Raw genomic sequence first — 15341 nt, 5'->3', positions numbered from 1 at the left:
TTGCTGGAGCAGCACTTTCTATCTACTTGTGTCTGTATATTTTGACACTCCCTCTAAATACTAAAACTGACTTTATTAAAAGTTATATCATTGAATTTTTTTTCTGTGTTGTGGTTGCCATTGCTGTTGCAGTTTCCAAGGCAGTCTAATACTTGAATATAAATAAGCATTTCCTTTTAATAGAGCTTTGAAAGGCACATTTAAGAAACGGCTATATTGACTTCATTACTTTCAATCCTCAAAAGTTGTATGCTAAGAAAATGTTCCTTAATACTTCGTTAATTAATCTTGGAATAATTCTGGGAATAACTAGAGTGAATACAGATTCAGTGTTTTATAAATTTTTCCTCAAACAAAATATCTATTTTTATTCAGAGTGGTTTGATAGAGAAGAAAACATCAGTCTGACTTCATTATGAACTAAATTCTGACATTGAATTTGTATTTAATCCACGGTAAAATGAGCAAGGAAAATAATTTTTAAAATTGTCTTAAGAAATTGCAATACAAATTCCTGAAATTGTTTATGCAGGAATTTTATTTTTTTTTAATCTTCCAGTGTTAAAGCAACAAGAAAACATTTAGAATGTCCTTTGGTGGAATCTTATTACACTTGTTATATATGTAAACTGATATTCTTTGATGCCAGCACGTTGCCCATACAGAGAAATCTCTGCACAATTAAATGAAAGGAGCAAAGAAAAAAAAGACTAAATAAAAAGTAATATTTCTCTTACCTGATTAGAATTAAATACATTAATAAATTGTCTGGTAACACAAATTGTCAATAATACAAAAAATCTACATTGTACATTATTTCAAGAAAAATAACTTCATTTGAATACAAAAGGATAAATACACTTTTTTTTCCCTATAGCCACTCTTGTACAGTAGATGAACACAGCATCTTTCTGATGCAGTGCTGCTAAAATATACAAGGATATGACTGTCTTGAGATTTATTGAGGGGGCTGTTACACATGTGCATCACTAACATCAGACAAAGAAACCTTTCAACCAACAAGGGTTACAGAGCAACGTTCACTAAAGCACAGGTTGGAAGGGAATCAGGGACTGAAGCAAGCCAATATGGCAGCTTTAACAGATTTCCTTATACCCACAATGCACTGACAGCAAAGAATGCCTCTATTTGGTTGGTCCACACACTGGGCAGAGGTACAGTAGCGCACCATGTTGAAGTGGCAAATGTTTTTTATTTTCCATTTTGGGAGCTGTCAAAGGTTTTTCAATCCTGTGTATACTTTGCAGCTGGCATTGTTATTTGTAGTAATAGATTGGCAGCGCCAACTTGTCTTGAGTCAGATATGAACAGTCTTTTGACTCAGAGTGCTGTCCACAATTAATATGGCTTAGTTCAGTTGGGCCTTCTTAGTGTATACGTGGTTTTATTCTTTTTCTTTTTTTTTAAATTTTAGTAGCAAATGCTTGGGTTTTGTTTTGCTTTTTTGTGGCATGTTCCTCCTGAAGCAGTCTGAACACAATGCCATCAACCAGACGGAACCTAGAATATGAAAAGTCCAGTTACACCTAGTAGAGCAGTCAGCGGTAATAGAGGGCCGTGTGTCACTGCCCTCTGGCCGGAGTTTTGGCTGCAACCTCCTGGATCCCTTTCACACTTCAACTTCTCACACAAAATGCCAGTGTAGGCTGGAGGGCACTGGCATCGCATGTTTTTGAGGCATGTTCCTCCGTTCTGGCATTGCAGTAATTCTTTGTCACATACATTTGCTGCAGGACAAGGGGAAAAATAGAAGAGCATAATAAGCTTAAGTTTATTTATTACACAACACTTTGAACTTAATTTTTTCCTCTCTTTAGCAATGTAAATAAAGATGTTATTCCAAACATTTGCTGTTATCTATTTTTTATCATTTACTATTGTCCCTTACATTTTGTTGTTGCATAATCTTAGAGAATATTTTCCTCCATTTCAGACAACTTTAATACGAAGTTACCCACTGTTTTAGTGTCTTTATTATTATTTATTATTACTGAACTGGAAAGCCTGGTGAGTGCCTTCTTAGAAAGGACAATGTGAATGCCAACATCACAGTACTCTTGGAAAACATTAATGGCAATTAAAAATGGAACACGGTGAGGTGAAATGAACAGAATGGAATGAGAAATCGGCCCCTAATACAAAGTGATTTTTCTGTATGAATGTTCTGGAAAAGAAACAAAAAGCAGTAGGGGATATGGCATGGGAAAATCAGCGTGCTTTATGGGTGTTGAACAATGTTAGCTGTTTAAATTCACATACCACATTCATGTGGGAACACGGAGAAAGGGCACTATTTTCACTAAAGATCTACATTTAAAAAAAATTGTGTATGGTGCTTAGGTATCAGGGTGATAGACACATTAGAAATACCTAAAATAGTTACCATAGAGGAAGGAGTCACTGTCAGAAATTTTAGACTTTTGTACGAAGTTATTTTAAAGGTTTAAGCTTTCTTTCCATTATTTAAACAAAACTGGACTGAAACATTCCCCTCTATGGGTGTGTACAGACATCCCATGCTATTGTCTCACTGTCAATTCTAGATTATAGTATAGAGTAGAGTGAGCTAGAAATAAATAGTTTTCAAAGTATAGGTTGTGACCCAGTACTGGGTCATGATAGCTCAGGCACTGGACTGCCTTGCTGAAGGCTGATTTGCAGTGGGTATGCTAAGGCTGGAACTCAGCCAATCGGAGCTGGGGGAGGGGTAAAACCCGTGGGCAAGAATAGTGCACAGAATCACTTGTGTGCTTCCACCCAGGAGCTAGACCTCTTACCGGCCACTTTTGGGGCGCTATGTGGTCTGCGGTGCTGGGATAGGCAGGAAGCCTCACTTAGCACTCCCACTAAGCTGCTGACTGGGAGTCGCTAGAGGTAAGCCATCCCAAACCCCTGCTCCAGCCCTGAGCCCTGTCCTGCATCTCAAACTCTTTCTTCCTGTCCCGACCCTGAAGCTTGCTCTTTAGTCAAAAATATAAACATGTTGGGTTGCAGGCATCATTGATTTTCTTCAAGTGGGTCACAATTTTTTTTTGAAAACCACTTCTATAGATGGTATTCCCATTTTTGATGGAAATTTTTCAGATTCAGAAGCCACAAGGACCTCTTGTGATCACCTAGTCTGACCTCCTGCGTAACACAGACCATAAAGCTTCCCCCAAATAATTCCTAGAGCAGGTATTTTTGTTTTAGTTTTAATGAGGACTAAGGAGCTCATCCTGCACCCCAAACTTGGACAAAATTCCCATGCAATCATTAGGTATTTTACCTGAGTAAATGAAATCATGATTGGATTTACTGTAAGGTACAGATATCAAAAAATCAGTTAATCTATATCAGAGGCAGCAGCGTGGGGTGCCAGGCAGGAGGTGGCCTGGGAGGGGAGCCAATTGAAAAAACAGCTCCCCTTATGCACCAGCTGCTCATCGCCCCACAGAGGCAGCAGAGCAGGGTGGCAGCAGCCCCTGTGTGGGGAGAGTCCGATCTCCAGAACCCAGTGTGATCCAGAACTGAGCTGGGCTGTCTGCCTGCCTTGCTCTTAACACACTTTAAATGCAGAGCAACAGTGGGGAGTAAGTCCTTGACCTGGTACAAGCCAGGATTGAGCCAGACTGCCTGCCCACCTGGCTCCCAATACACTTTTAAATTCATGAGGGACAGGTCCCGGACCCGATGCAAGATGGCACTGAGCCGGGCTGCTGGCCAGCCTGCTAAAAAATATATTGGAGGGGGAGAGGGAATGCGTGTAGTTTATAGCATTAACCTATAAGCTTTTGCTTATCAGTTAATTGGTTACTTGACTGCACTATTACATCCCTAGCGGAAGAACTCCAAGATTTAGAAGACCAATATAATATATTGCTTAACCATGTAACATCCAGAGAACACACTAAAGGAGGCAAAGTAGAAAAAAAATTCTTAGTATTTCCCCTGTAAGATCTGCTAATTGTTCTTTACATTCACAGATTGGTGTGGGACACAAATGCTTTACTTTTTAAAATGTAAAAAACCCATGAAAGCTAAAATCCAAACATGTAGCCCAGATTCTCAAATGTTATTTGGTAAAGCTCCGCAGAACTTTACAAAATCTGTATGATAATTTACATAAGCTTTACACGTCTGGCCCAAAGCTTTTCTAAAAATGATTTTGATTTGTCAAAAACCAAGTTATATTTCATCTACCTTCTTTTTAGCACCCCCAGCTGAACCAACAAAAAAGTCCAGCCACTGAGTTGTTCACTCTGAAGTGTCCTTCTCCAATTTCTAATTCTTTGCTTACAAATGAGCCAAGTGATTACATTGGTGCACATTCTCTCCAGCATGTAATAATATGAAAACAACCAAAAGGCAATATCTATCAAAGTTTCTCATTTGACACCTTTCTTCATTATTTCTTGCTTTTCAATCCTTTGAAATATCATTGAAAAGCATCCACAGTTTCTGTTCAGAATGTCTGAAGTGATTATTAAAGTACAACTAATACAGTATGTGGAGAATATTGTGATGAGGAAGGCCATATGTTTGCGTTTCAGTGTTCTTTAGTATAGTACATTGCGATATTTTTACATGATGAATATAAACTGGAATAATAAAGTAATTTTGAGATTTACCGTGTTGCACAGTGATGGGCAACCCAGGCTACTGACTGGGCTGCATGAGTGAACCACAAGATTATCATAACCAAGATGGCCTCCATACATAGGATAGTTTTACCAACCAGGCTTGCATCCCTAGAATTTTCAGGGTGTGCTGACTGAACCGTAGCAGTGCTTTGATGGGAGGCAGAGGGAGCGCACGGCTCTCACAGTCAATGTTGTTTGCTGTCAGCATGCAACTCACTTCACTTGCCCTTGCTTTACATTCCTGTCGCTTTAGTAATACCAGTAGGGGAAAAAAATATGTGGACGGAAACTAGTGGAATCTGGCAACCCTGAATGTGGGCAACATTAAACAAAATTTCTCACAGGCCACACATAGGTCATGTCTATAATAGACTTGGAAGGTCGGCTTAAGGTACACGACTCTTGCTATATAAAGAGCATACCTGGAATCAATATACCTTAAGTCGTGGAGGTGTCTTCACACTGGAAAGTCAATGGGAGCAAATGGTCCCATTGGCTTCCCTTACTCCTCATGAATCGCTAAACTGAATACCAGAAGATCAATCTCCAGTACAGCAAACGGAGACATGGCTATAGAACACTGATGGGCCACGTGTGGCCCTCCATTGGTGTGGGACACAATATTTGTGTTATGTCTGTTATAATTAAGACCTATATATATATATATATATACATACATACACACACACTCATACAATTTATGGAGTGTTCACTTAATAGTAGCAATATGAAAAGAACAAATACAAAGTACTATCTTATTTAAAGGTAAAGCAGCTGGGCTTTGCTTATTCTAATGTAACAGGCCTCTAACATTTCATTTGATTTAGGCAATAGTGGTGGTGAAATATCTGTTCCATCAATATTGATCATTTTTGGCCTTGAATAATTGAGTAGAAATCAATAGTTAATTAAATACCCTTTTAAAATAGAAAATGAGATGTTTGGGCTTGAATGCAAATTAGATATATACCAAAGTTTGTCTTTTCCAAGTAGTCAGTTAAACAAGTTTATTTGCCAGTGCATTTTCTATTTTTTTAAAATGTACTGACAACATGTTTTCTAAGTTAGTCTCTGATCTTTTGCCTCTAGTTTTTTGGGGGTGAATTATTATGGTAGCATTTCACTAGTAAATCTACAGACACAATGAAATGCTAACTGCTATAAAATACCCCCTACAATAATTTGCACACACAAAATTGCAAATGCATTATCATAGAATCATAGAACACTATAACGAGAAGGGAACTCGAGAGGTCATTGAGTCCAGTCCCCTGTCCTCGTGGCAGGACCCAGTACCATCTAGACCATCCCTGATAGATGTCTATCTAACCTGCTCTTAAATATCTCCAGAGATGGAGATTCCACAACCTCCCTAGGCAACTTATTCTAGTGTTTAACCACCCTGACAGTTAGGAAGTTTTTCCTAGTGTCCAACCTAAACCTCCTTTGCTGCAGTTTAAGCCCATTGCTTCTTGTCCTATCCTCAGAGGTCAAGGAAAACAATTGTTTTCCCTCCTCCTTGTGACACCCTCTTAAATACCTGAAAACTGCTATAATGTCCCCCCCTCAATCTTCTCTTTTCCAAACTAAACAAGCCCAATTATTTCAGTCTTCCTTCATAGAAGGTTCTCTGGACCTTTCATTATTCTTGTTGCTCTTCTCTGACCTTCTCCAATTTCTCCACATCTTTCTTGAAACGTGGTGCCCAGAACTGGACAGAATACTCCAATTGAGGACTAATCAGTGCAGAGTAGAGGGGAAGAATGACTTCTCGTGTCTTGTTCACAACACTTCTGTTAATGCATTCCAGAATGATTTAAGACGTCAGATATAAAAAGTGCTGCATACAAACTTTCAATTTCAATGTTTTTTTGTGTAGTCACAAAAACCACATACAAAAGCTAATGAAGGTAGACAAAGGCATAGACTAATGGCTTGTGCAAAGAGCTAGGCGATAGTAATTATGAGTTTCTAATCCTTTTAATGTCAGTACCTTCTCTTCTGAACTTGGCAAGTCATTTCATTTATTTCTTAGTTTGCTCATCTGTTATACATAGCTAATCAATTAGGCTTGTTTTGGAGGATCAGAGCAAACACTTGTGAAAGTTTTCATGGAATTTCATTGCTAGTTTCTATGAATTTTATAGTTATTTTAGTTTTCCAATCAGCTCTAATACCCTAAACTGTATCACTGTAGTGTTGGAAGGAGAGATACATTGTTTGTAAATGGCTTTGAAAAAGACAAGCCCTATATACATTCAAATTGCTGCTATTTATGTTGCTACGATTTTAGTGACTTAGGACCTGTAGTAACTGTAAATAATATTTCTAACACATAAGCAGCATAAAGCTGTGCATCTGTACTTGAATTGAGACCAAAACTGGTCACTTATATAAGCCTTATAGAATCATAGGACTGAAAGGGACCTCAAGAGGTCATCGAGTCCAGCCCCCGGCCCTCAAGGCAGGACCAAGCTCTGTCAACACCATCCCTGACAGATGTCTATCTAACCTGTTCTTAAATATCTCCAGAGAGGGAGATTCCACCACCTCCCTTGGCAATTTATTCCAATATTTGACCACCCTGATAGTTAGGAATTTTTTCCTAATGTCCAATCTAAACCTCTCCTGCTGCACTTTAAGCCCATTACTCCTTGTCCTGTCCTCAGAAACCAAGAGGAACAAATTTTCTCCTTCTTCCTTGTGACACCCTCTTAGATATTTGAAAACTGCTATCATGTCCCCCCTTAATCTTCTTTTTTCCAAACTAAACAAGCCCAGTTCATGAAGCCTGGCTTCATAGGTCATGTTCTCTAGACCTTTAATCATTCTTGTCGCTCTTCTCTGTACCCTTTCCAATTTCTCCACATCTTTCTTGAAATGTGGCGCCCAGAACTGGACACAGTACTCCAGCTGAGGCCTAACTAGTGCAGAGTAGAGCGGCAGAATGACTTCACGAGTTTTGCTTACAACACACCTGTTGATACAACCTAGAATCATATTTGCTTTTTTTGCAACAGCATCACACTGTTGACTCATATTCAACTTGTGGTCCACAATGACCCCCTAGATCCTTTTCCGCCATGCTCCTTCCTAGACAGTCGCTTCCCATCTTGTATGTATGGAACTGATTGTTCCTTCCTAAGTGGAGCACTTTGCATTTCTCTTTATTAAACCTCATCCTGTTTACCTCTGACCATTTCTCTAACTTGCTAAGGTCATTTTGAATTATGTCCCTATCCTCCAAAGAAGTTGCAACCCCACCCAGTTTGGTATCATCTGCAAACTTAATAAGCGTACTCTCTATCCCAATATCTAAGTCATTGATGAAGATATTGAACAGTACGGGTCCCAAAACAGACCCTTGAGGAACTCCACTTGTTATCCCTTTCCAGCAGGATTTAGAACCGTTAACAACAACTCTCTGACTACGGTTATCCAGCCAATTATGCACCCACCTTATCATGGCCCTATCTAAGTTATATTTGCCTAGTTTATCAATAAGAATATCATGCGAGACCGTATCAAATCCCTTACTAAAGTCTAGGTATATGACATCCACCGCTTCTCCCTTATCCACAAGGCTCGTTATCCTATCAAAGAAAGCTATCAGATTAGTTTGGCATGACTTGTTCTTCACAAACCCATGCTGGCTATTCCCTATCACTTTATTACCTTCCAAGTGTTTGCATATGATTTCCTTAATTACCTGCTCCATTATCTTCCCTGGGACAGACGTTAAACTGACCGGTCTGTAGTTTCCTGGGTTGTTCTTATTTCCCTTTTTATAGATGGGCACAATATTTGCCCTTTTCCAGTCTTCTGGAATCTCCCCTGTCTGCCATGATTTTTCAAAAATCATAGCTAAAGGCTCAGATACCTCCTCTATCAGCTCCTTGAGTATCCTGGGATGCATTTCATCAGGACCTGGTGACTTGCTGACATCTAACTTTCCTAAGTGATTTTTAACTTGTTCTTTGTGTATCCTGTCTTCTAAACTTACCCTCTCTCTGCTTGTATTCACTATGTTAGGCACACCTCCAGACTTCTCGGTGAAGACCGAAACAAAGAAGTCATTGAGCATCCTTGTCAACATGCCACAAAGAGCAAAGGGAAGGGCAGATACGTTTGGAAAATCTCTTAAGTTTTTTCATATTATATTATGTTTTAAATCTTAAATGCAGTATTTTGTCAGGATAGTTTACCCTGACACTTGTATTATTATGAGCTTGCTCTCTATCAAACAAAACCCACTGATGAACAATAAAAAAAAATTAACAACTCCACCTAAATGTTCCCAGCATTGTAAAATGAACACCATTGTAAATGGCTCTATTTGTCTTTGTTTCTTTTAAAGAAATATCAAGGTGGAAACAATTGCACGTATTAGGCCAGAAATAAGATACACAAAATACCCATCCTGCTTCTTTAAATTAGTGGTCATTATTTTCAGAGTTTACTGTACCATCTTTTACTTCTATTTTGTTATTGACATCATTCAGATAAGCCATGCCTTAGTTATAGGTCTGCAGTCACTCCTGTGGTGAGAAAAGGTCTATATGTAAAGTCTTGAATATAACTATGCTTGGCTTTCGGAGTGCAGCATCGGAGCTGTACCTGAGCAATGCATTTTATATTTTATTTTTTCTTATAAGTTTCAGAAGAAATGTATCTCAGTAATAACCTGGCAGATACCTGCGGGACTGCTTATTATGTTAAACTGTGGTGAATCACACAGGACACAGGAGATTGCAATAACCTTATGTCCACTTACATCCCTACCCAGACCTGTAAATCCTGGAACAAATTTGGCCTTGGACTAATCAGGCACATCTCCATTGGCCTTAAAAGATTAGCTTGTTGTTTTTAGAGATGGAGGCATTAAAAACATAAGAACATAAGAATGGCCATACTGGGTCAGCCCAAAGGTCCATCCAGCCCAGTATCCTGTCTGCCAACAGTGGCCAATACCAGATGCCCCAGAGGGAGGTAACACAACAGATAATCCTCATGTGATCTCTCCCCTCTCACCCACCTCCAGACAAACAGAGGCTAGGGACACCATTCCTACCCATCCTGGCTAAAATCCATTGATGGACCTAATCTTCATGAATCTAGCTTTTTTTTGAACCCTGTTGAAGTCCTAGCCTTCACCACATCCTCTGGCAAGGAGTTACAGAGGTTGACTGTGCACTGAGTGAAGAAAAATTTCATTTTGTTTGTTTTAAACCTGCTGCCTATTAATTTCATTTGGTGACCCCTAGTTTTTATATTGTGGGAATAAGTAAATAACTTTTTCTTCTTCGCTTTTTCCACACCAGTCATGATTTATAGACCTCTGTCATATCCCCCCTTAGTTTCCTCTTTTCTAAGATGACATGTCAAAATGAGTCATTTTAGGCACCTTCAATACAATAGAACCCCAGTGGGACACCTTTGAAATGGATGATGTTGTTTGTAACTCTGCTGTATGTCACAATCCCATCTCTGTATCCTTTTTTTCCTCTTTCTTTTTCTTCTGCATCTGAGAACTGAATTGTAGCTCGCAAAAGCTTATGCTCCGACACCCTAATGGATTTGTTAGTTTTTAAAGTGCCACCAGACTCTGTTGTTTTTGCTGAAACAGACTAACACAGCTACCTCTCTAAAACATAGAGGCTGTGTCTTCACTGCACCCCTTTTCCGGAAAAGGGATGCAGATTAGACACTTCGGAATTGCAAATCTGCGGGGGATTTAAATATCCCCCACGGCATTTGCATTTACATGGCTGCCGCTTTTTTCCGGCTTGGGGATAAGCCGGAGAAGAGTGCCAGTCTAGGCGCGATTCTCCGGAAAATAAGCCCTTGAAAGTAGGAATAAGAGATCCTTCGGAAAAGGGCTTATTTTCCAGAGAATCGCATCTAGACTGGAGCTCTTCTCCGGCTTATCCCCAAGCCGGAAAAAAGCGACAGCCATCTAAATGCAAATGCCGCGGGGGATATTTAAATCCCCCGCAGATTTGCAATTTAGAAGTGTCTAATCTGCATCCCTTTTCCAGAAAAGGGGTGCAGTGTAGACACAGCCGAAATGTTTGTAACTCTGAACAAACTGTTATGGGAGACGCCTCAGGGAAGACTGCTTGGAGGTGAGGCTCATGGCTCTGCCATGGCTGCCTGGTAACTGGGGGAGGGGGGGAGGTTCGGGTGGGGATAAACAGCTGGTTTTAGCCGTATGGCTGCAAAGGTGATGAGTGAGACACCTGGGGCACTGTAGTGTCAGTGGGCATGTGGTGCAGATTGTGGCCCTTTAAAACTGAACTGCAGTTCAGAGTGTAGTGCAGACTCTGGCTCCAGCAGCTTATATTCCAGGCCACATTTTAGTAGCAACTTGGGAAATTTATTTCCCAGGATCTGAGTTTGCAAGCTTGTTCCCTCCCAGACAGGGAAAAACAACGTTTACTATTTCCTACCTATAAGTGACTGCCCCACACCATGATGAGTAGAGCGTGGGGGTAGGACAGGCAGCTCAGATGTGCCTATCTTAAGCCAGTACTGTTTGGTTTTTTTCTCTGCTGCCTGATAGCTTTCTTCCGGTTCCCGATGGTGTCCAGTTGACTGGTCAGTCTACATCTCCAGTGTTCATATCTTGGAGATTCTATTGTATACATTAAACATCCACTGATGACTTTTCAAAATATGAGCTAGAGTTGACATATAAAACTCAAAGCTTGACTGCATGGTTTGACCCTGAAATGTCTCAATATAACTTCCAATATGAGCTAGAGTTGACATATAAAACTCAAAGCTTGACTGCATGGTTTGACCCTGAAACGTCTCAATATAACTTCCAAAACCTGCAATTTTTTTCAGTTCTTAAAGAACACAGGGATTTTCATGTGGCTCTCATTACAATTACTTTAAAGAGATCACATTTAGAAAACAACCTCCAGAGAGCAAATAAGTTTATTTTACTCTCTTTCCCTACATCTGCTTCCTCCCTCCACACTAAAGGCAAGCTTGTTTTCCACCACAAAGAAAATGCTCTCAAGTTGTATGGCACTTTCTTTTCTGCAGGACCGTTTATGGGATCGTATACTACTCGTATAGCCATCCTAATGCACAAGTGTCTAGTCTAATATGTAACAAGGAATGAGATGGGCAGAGAAGCATAGATTCTAGGAGTCGGAGTGGTTAACTTTTGCTCATCCAACATGGGATTTTGTTCCCAGTGAATCCACACAATGCAGAAGTCCACTTGTCAAATCCCTATCCTATCCTGAAATTGAGAGGAAGGGAAATTTTGAAGTTAAAGATATGAGTACAATTTCAGACTTCCTACAGATGCCCTACTGATTGGTAAGTCACTCAACAACTATGCATTTTTGTCTGCCTTATCTAGTTACATGGTAAATTCTTCAGGTCAGGGACTTTTACCATATTAGTATATATAGCGCCTACCAAAATGGGGCTCTAACCATCACTGTAATACAAATAAACAATAATAATCCACTCCTCACACAGACGCTGCAAAGATCTATCCAGGAGATCTCTGCAGTATTTAGGAGTATTGATTCCTTCCTCTCAGTGGGGTTTCTATGGTTTCTGCCTTCTGAAGAACTGACCCGTATATTTAAAGTTGCTTTTGATGACCCAGAAATTAGTATTTTTCAGTGTTGTTGTAGCTTTAGTGGTTCCAAGACATTAGACAAAGTTGGTGAGATATGAAGGAAAGCTCTGTTGAGTTAAAAAAGCTTGTGTCCTCCCCCCCCCCCCCCAAAAATTGGTCCAATAAAAGATATGATCTCACCCACCTTCTCTCACCAATTAATAAGTAGGCTACAGTCATCTGATTATGCTATTCTCAGATCATTGCATTAGATGGATGAAAGCCACCTGCAAAATAGGACAAAGTTCGCCAGCTTTGCTAACTGAGGGAAAAAATACTGCTGTTAACTCAGAGAATTAATTTTCTAACTTAAAACTGGGCAACTTTCCCAAGGTGATCATTAATAAAATATTGAAAACTTTTGTAGGTTAAGACCTCCATAAATACTGAAAACTTTGCTGCAAGTTGCAAAATATTTTGAAGAAATAGTTTGTTTTGTAATTCAGATGTTATTAAAATCGGAACTTTTTGAAAGCCAGCCCTGTTTTTCTAACCAGGTCAGGCAGTTCAAATGGCAGATGGTACAATAGTGTTTCATAAAATTTAGTTGGACACTTACTCAAACATATTGATTTTGCATTATTGTTATTTATCAGGAGAGGATGATTGATAAGCTTTAATAATTTTTAAATATTCATATATGAAAAATGCATGGAGGAATTTCTCAGTTTGTATAAAGCTTAAGTTTTAGGCATTTGCAATTAAAAACCTAACAGATTTCATCAGGACTATTGTTAATTATAAATTAACTATATAGATGATGTGACAACAACTTAGAGTAAAATAATATACAAAATTATTGTGTTTCTTTCAAGTGTGACCACAGGATCCAATTATAAGTTCTTTGTATCCTTACACCTAGTCTGATTGTCAGTTGAGGGAAGAAAATGTGTTCCCCTAATATTTCTGGGACACTTTCTTCTACTTTTACTATTTACAGTTCACTTAAAATAGCATCTTATTGCCTTCCTCCTCCTCCCCCCCCCCAACAAAAAAGATAGGCAGGAGGGTCAGAAACATAGATAAGAGAGAGAACAGTCAGTTTTTCAAAAGGGAAATGAAGGTCATCACAAGGTTTGAGTCTGGAAAAGGGTGAGCTGCCTCTTCTCATCCAAAACTAGGACAGTATTCACATTTTGAGCATGTAGCATGTGTGCTAGAAACATTAAAAGGACTATTACATGACAGAATAAAAAGGTTGTGGAAAGCAAACTTTTGATAAAATAAAACTAGTTATGTATCTCCTCCCCACCTTTTCTCTTTTTATTTTCTTCTATATCGTGATTCATCTTTAGGTCTCTGCAGTTTTTCCTCACTTATTTTAGATTTTTTTATTCTTTAGAAATGTTTTGGTTCACATTCTCTCTGCAGCCCCCTTTCTCTTTCCTACAAGATGTTTTTCTTTTCTGGTCTGTCTCTTGCCTATTTGTATTTTTTTCAGTATCTTCTCTTACTCTGTCATTCCCCTCTATTACAGCATTCCTTCCCGCATCCCTTCCTACGTCTACCTCCTTAAAGGATTTCTCCACTTCCAGGTTAGTGTTCTTCTGCATGCTCTCTTGACAGTTTTCTTGGGAGCTGGAGTGCAGGCAGTGCTAATTGTCTAAATGCATGTGATGAGTGAATTGTAGAGCATAAAAGCATGACAGAGTAAATATATGAGCATCGCTTTTCAAGAGTAGATGGATTAACAATCCTGACTGCACTATAAGACACATCTTGGTCAGCTTTAATGGTTTTGACTTCAATGGTTTGGACCCTATATATGGCAAGTTAGCTACCCCATTCCTCAAAAGCTCAAAGGTGAAATCCAGGATCTACTGGAAGTCTGCAATTGACTTCACTTAGTCTAGGATTTCATGCCTTGTACATTCCTTGAAAGAATACATGTCCATTAGGCTGGGAAATATATGTCCCACTTGCAAGGTTGTTCCCATCTACCCCATGCTTGCTGGCTGAGGATGATATTTATCACCTTTGCAAAAGTCTAAATAGTTTAAGATATGTTTTCAGTAAGATGATATACTTACCTGTGTGTACCACCCAGACTGCTCTGTAGATGAATGGGGACAGTGGAACCCAGATTTAAATAAAGTTGTTCAGACAGTTTGTGTGAGAGAGAGAGAGAGACAGAGAGAGAGAGTGTGCGTGTGCGCGCGCACGCATAACGAGAATGCTTGGTTTGCACAGAACTGCAAATAGCACGTTTACATGCAGTGAAAAAATTAGGGATATTCATTTAACTTTGGCACAAACAATGTCATTGTATCAAAACTCAATGAAGGAGCTTTAATTTTACTGCCAGTGAATAACTAGAGGTACTGAGGAAACTTTTCTCTAAGTATTCATTTATAAAAACATGTTCACTTATGTCAATGAATTGGTAGTGTGGGAATATGGAGAAAGAAGAAAACCAAAATGAAACTCTGTGTATATATTATAAACACATAGTATCCTCTCATTGTTCAGGGGAGTCTCTGCAGGCTGGGGGCAGAAGCAGCATTTATCCATAAGTGATCAAAGAGATACTAGTTTAATAGGGTCATGAGAAATACTTATACAGATTTAACTAAAGATAACTTAGCATGATTACCATGGTATCTATACTATTTTCCTAGGTGTTCTGTATAACAAGGATAGGCCCATTCCTACAACCTGTCGTGCATGGTTGGGCCCATCTGCCAATGATTTGAATAAAACTCTGCTTATGAGTAGACAATTGCAGAATTCAGGCTATAGGAAAGGAGGGGGGATACTTTTGAAAATCCAGGTCATCATGACTAAGCTAAACTTGTCTAGTCTAGGAGTGTGACCATTGTGTTTATCACATAAGAAGTGATAATGATAGTTCTTAGTCACAACTGTGCAATTAATGTTGCTTTAGCTACAGCTAATTTGATAACCCTGGAACTCAGAGGGTTTAATATCTTACCTGTTTGAAATTATATAGGCAGAAAACTAATTTAGGGCACTTGACCTTAAGGATTTTCACAAAATAGTAAAAAACTAAAAATGTAACGTGGGTTGTTTTGGATTAGAATGGTTTTAAGTTT

At 39.1% G+C, this 15341-nt stretch overlaps 1 protein-coding gene across 10 annotated transcripts in view; it reads right to left on the bottom strand.

Annotated features, from left to right (window-relative positions):
- Positions 1-520: 520 nt before the first annotated feature.
- Positions 521-15341, bottom strand: part of NTNG1 (netrin G1) — a 254309-nt gene continuing 239488 nt past the window's right edge. For all 10 annotated transcript variants that reach the window (XM_075936633.1, XM_075936634.1, XM_075936643.1 and 7 more), the window contains one exon: positions 521-1748. In XM_075936633.1, the coding sequence (XP_075792748.1) occupies positions 1522-1748 (227 nt within the window). In that variant the 3' untranslated portion in view covers positions 521-1521. The remainder of the gene's footprint in view (positions 1749-15341) is intronic.

Source organism: Pelodiscus sinensis, chromosome 9, assembly GCF_049634645.1.
Source record: "Pelodiscus sinensis isolate JC-2024 chromosome 9, ASM4963464v1, whole genome shotgun sequence".
In the NCBI taxonomy this organism is placed as follows: Eukaryota; Metazoa; Chordata; order Testudines; family Trionychidae; genus Pelodiscus; species Pelodiscus sinensis.
This window is presented reverse-complemented; position numbering and strand designations above follow the sequence as displayed.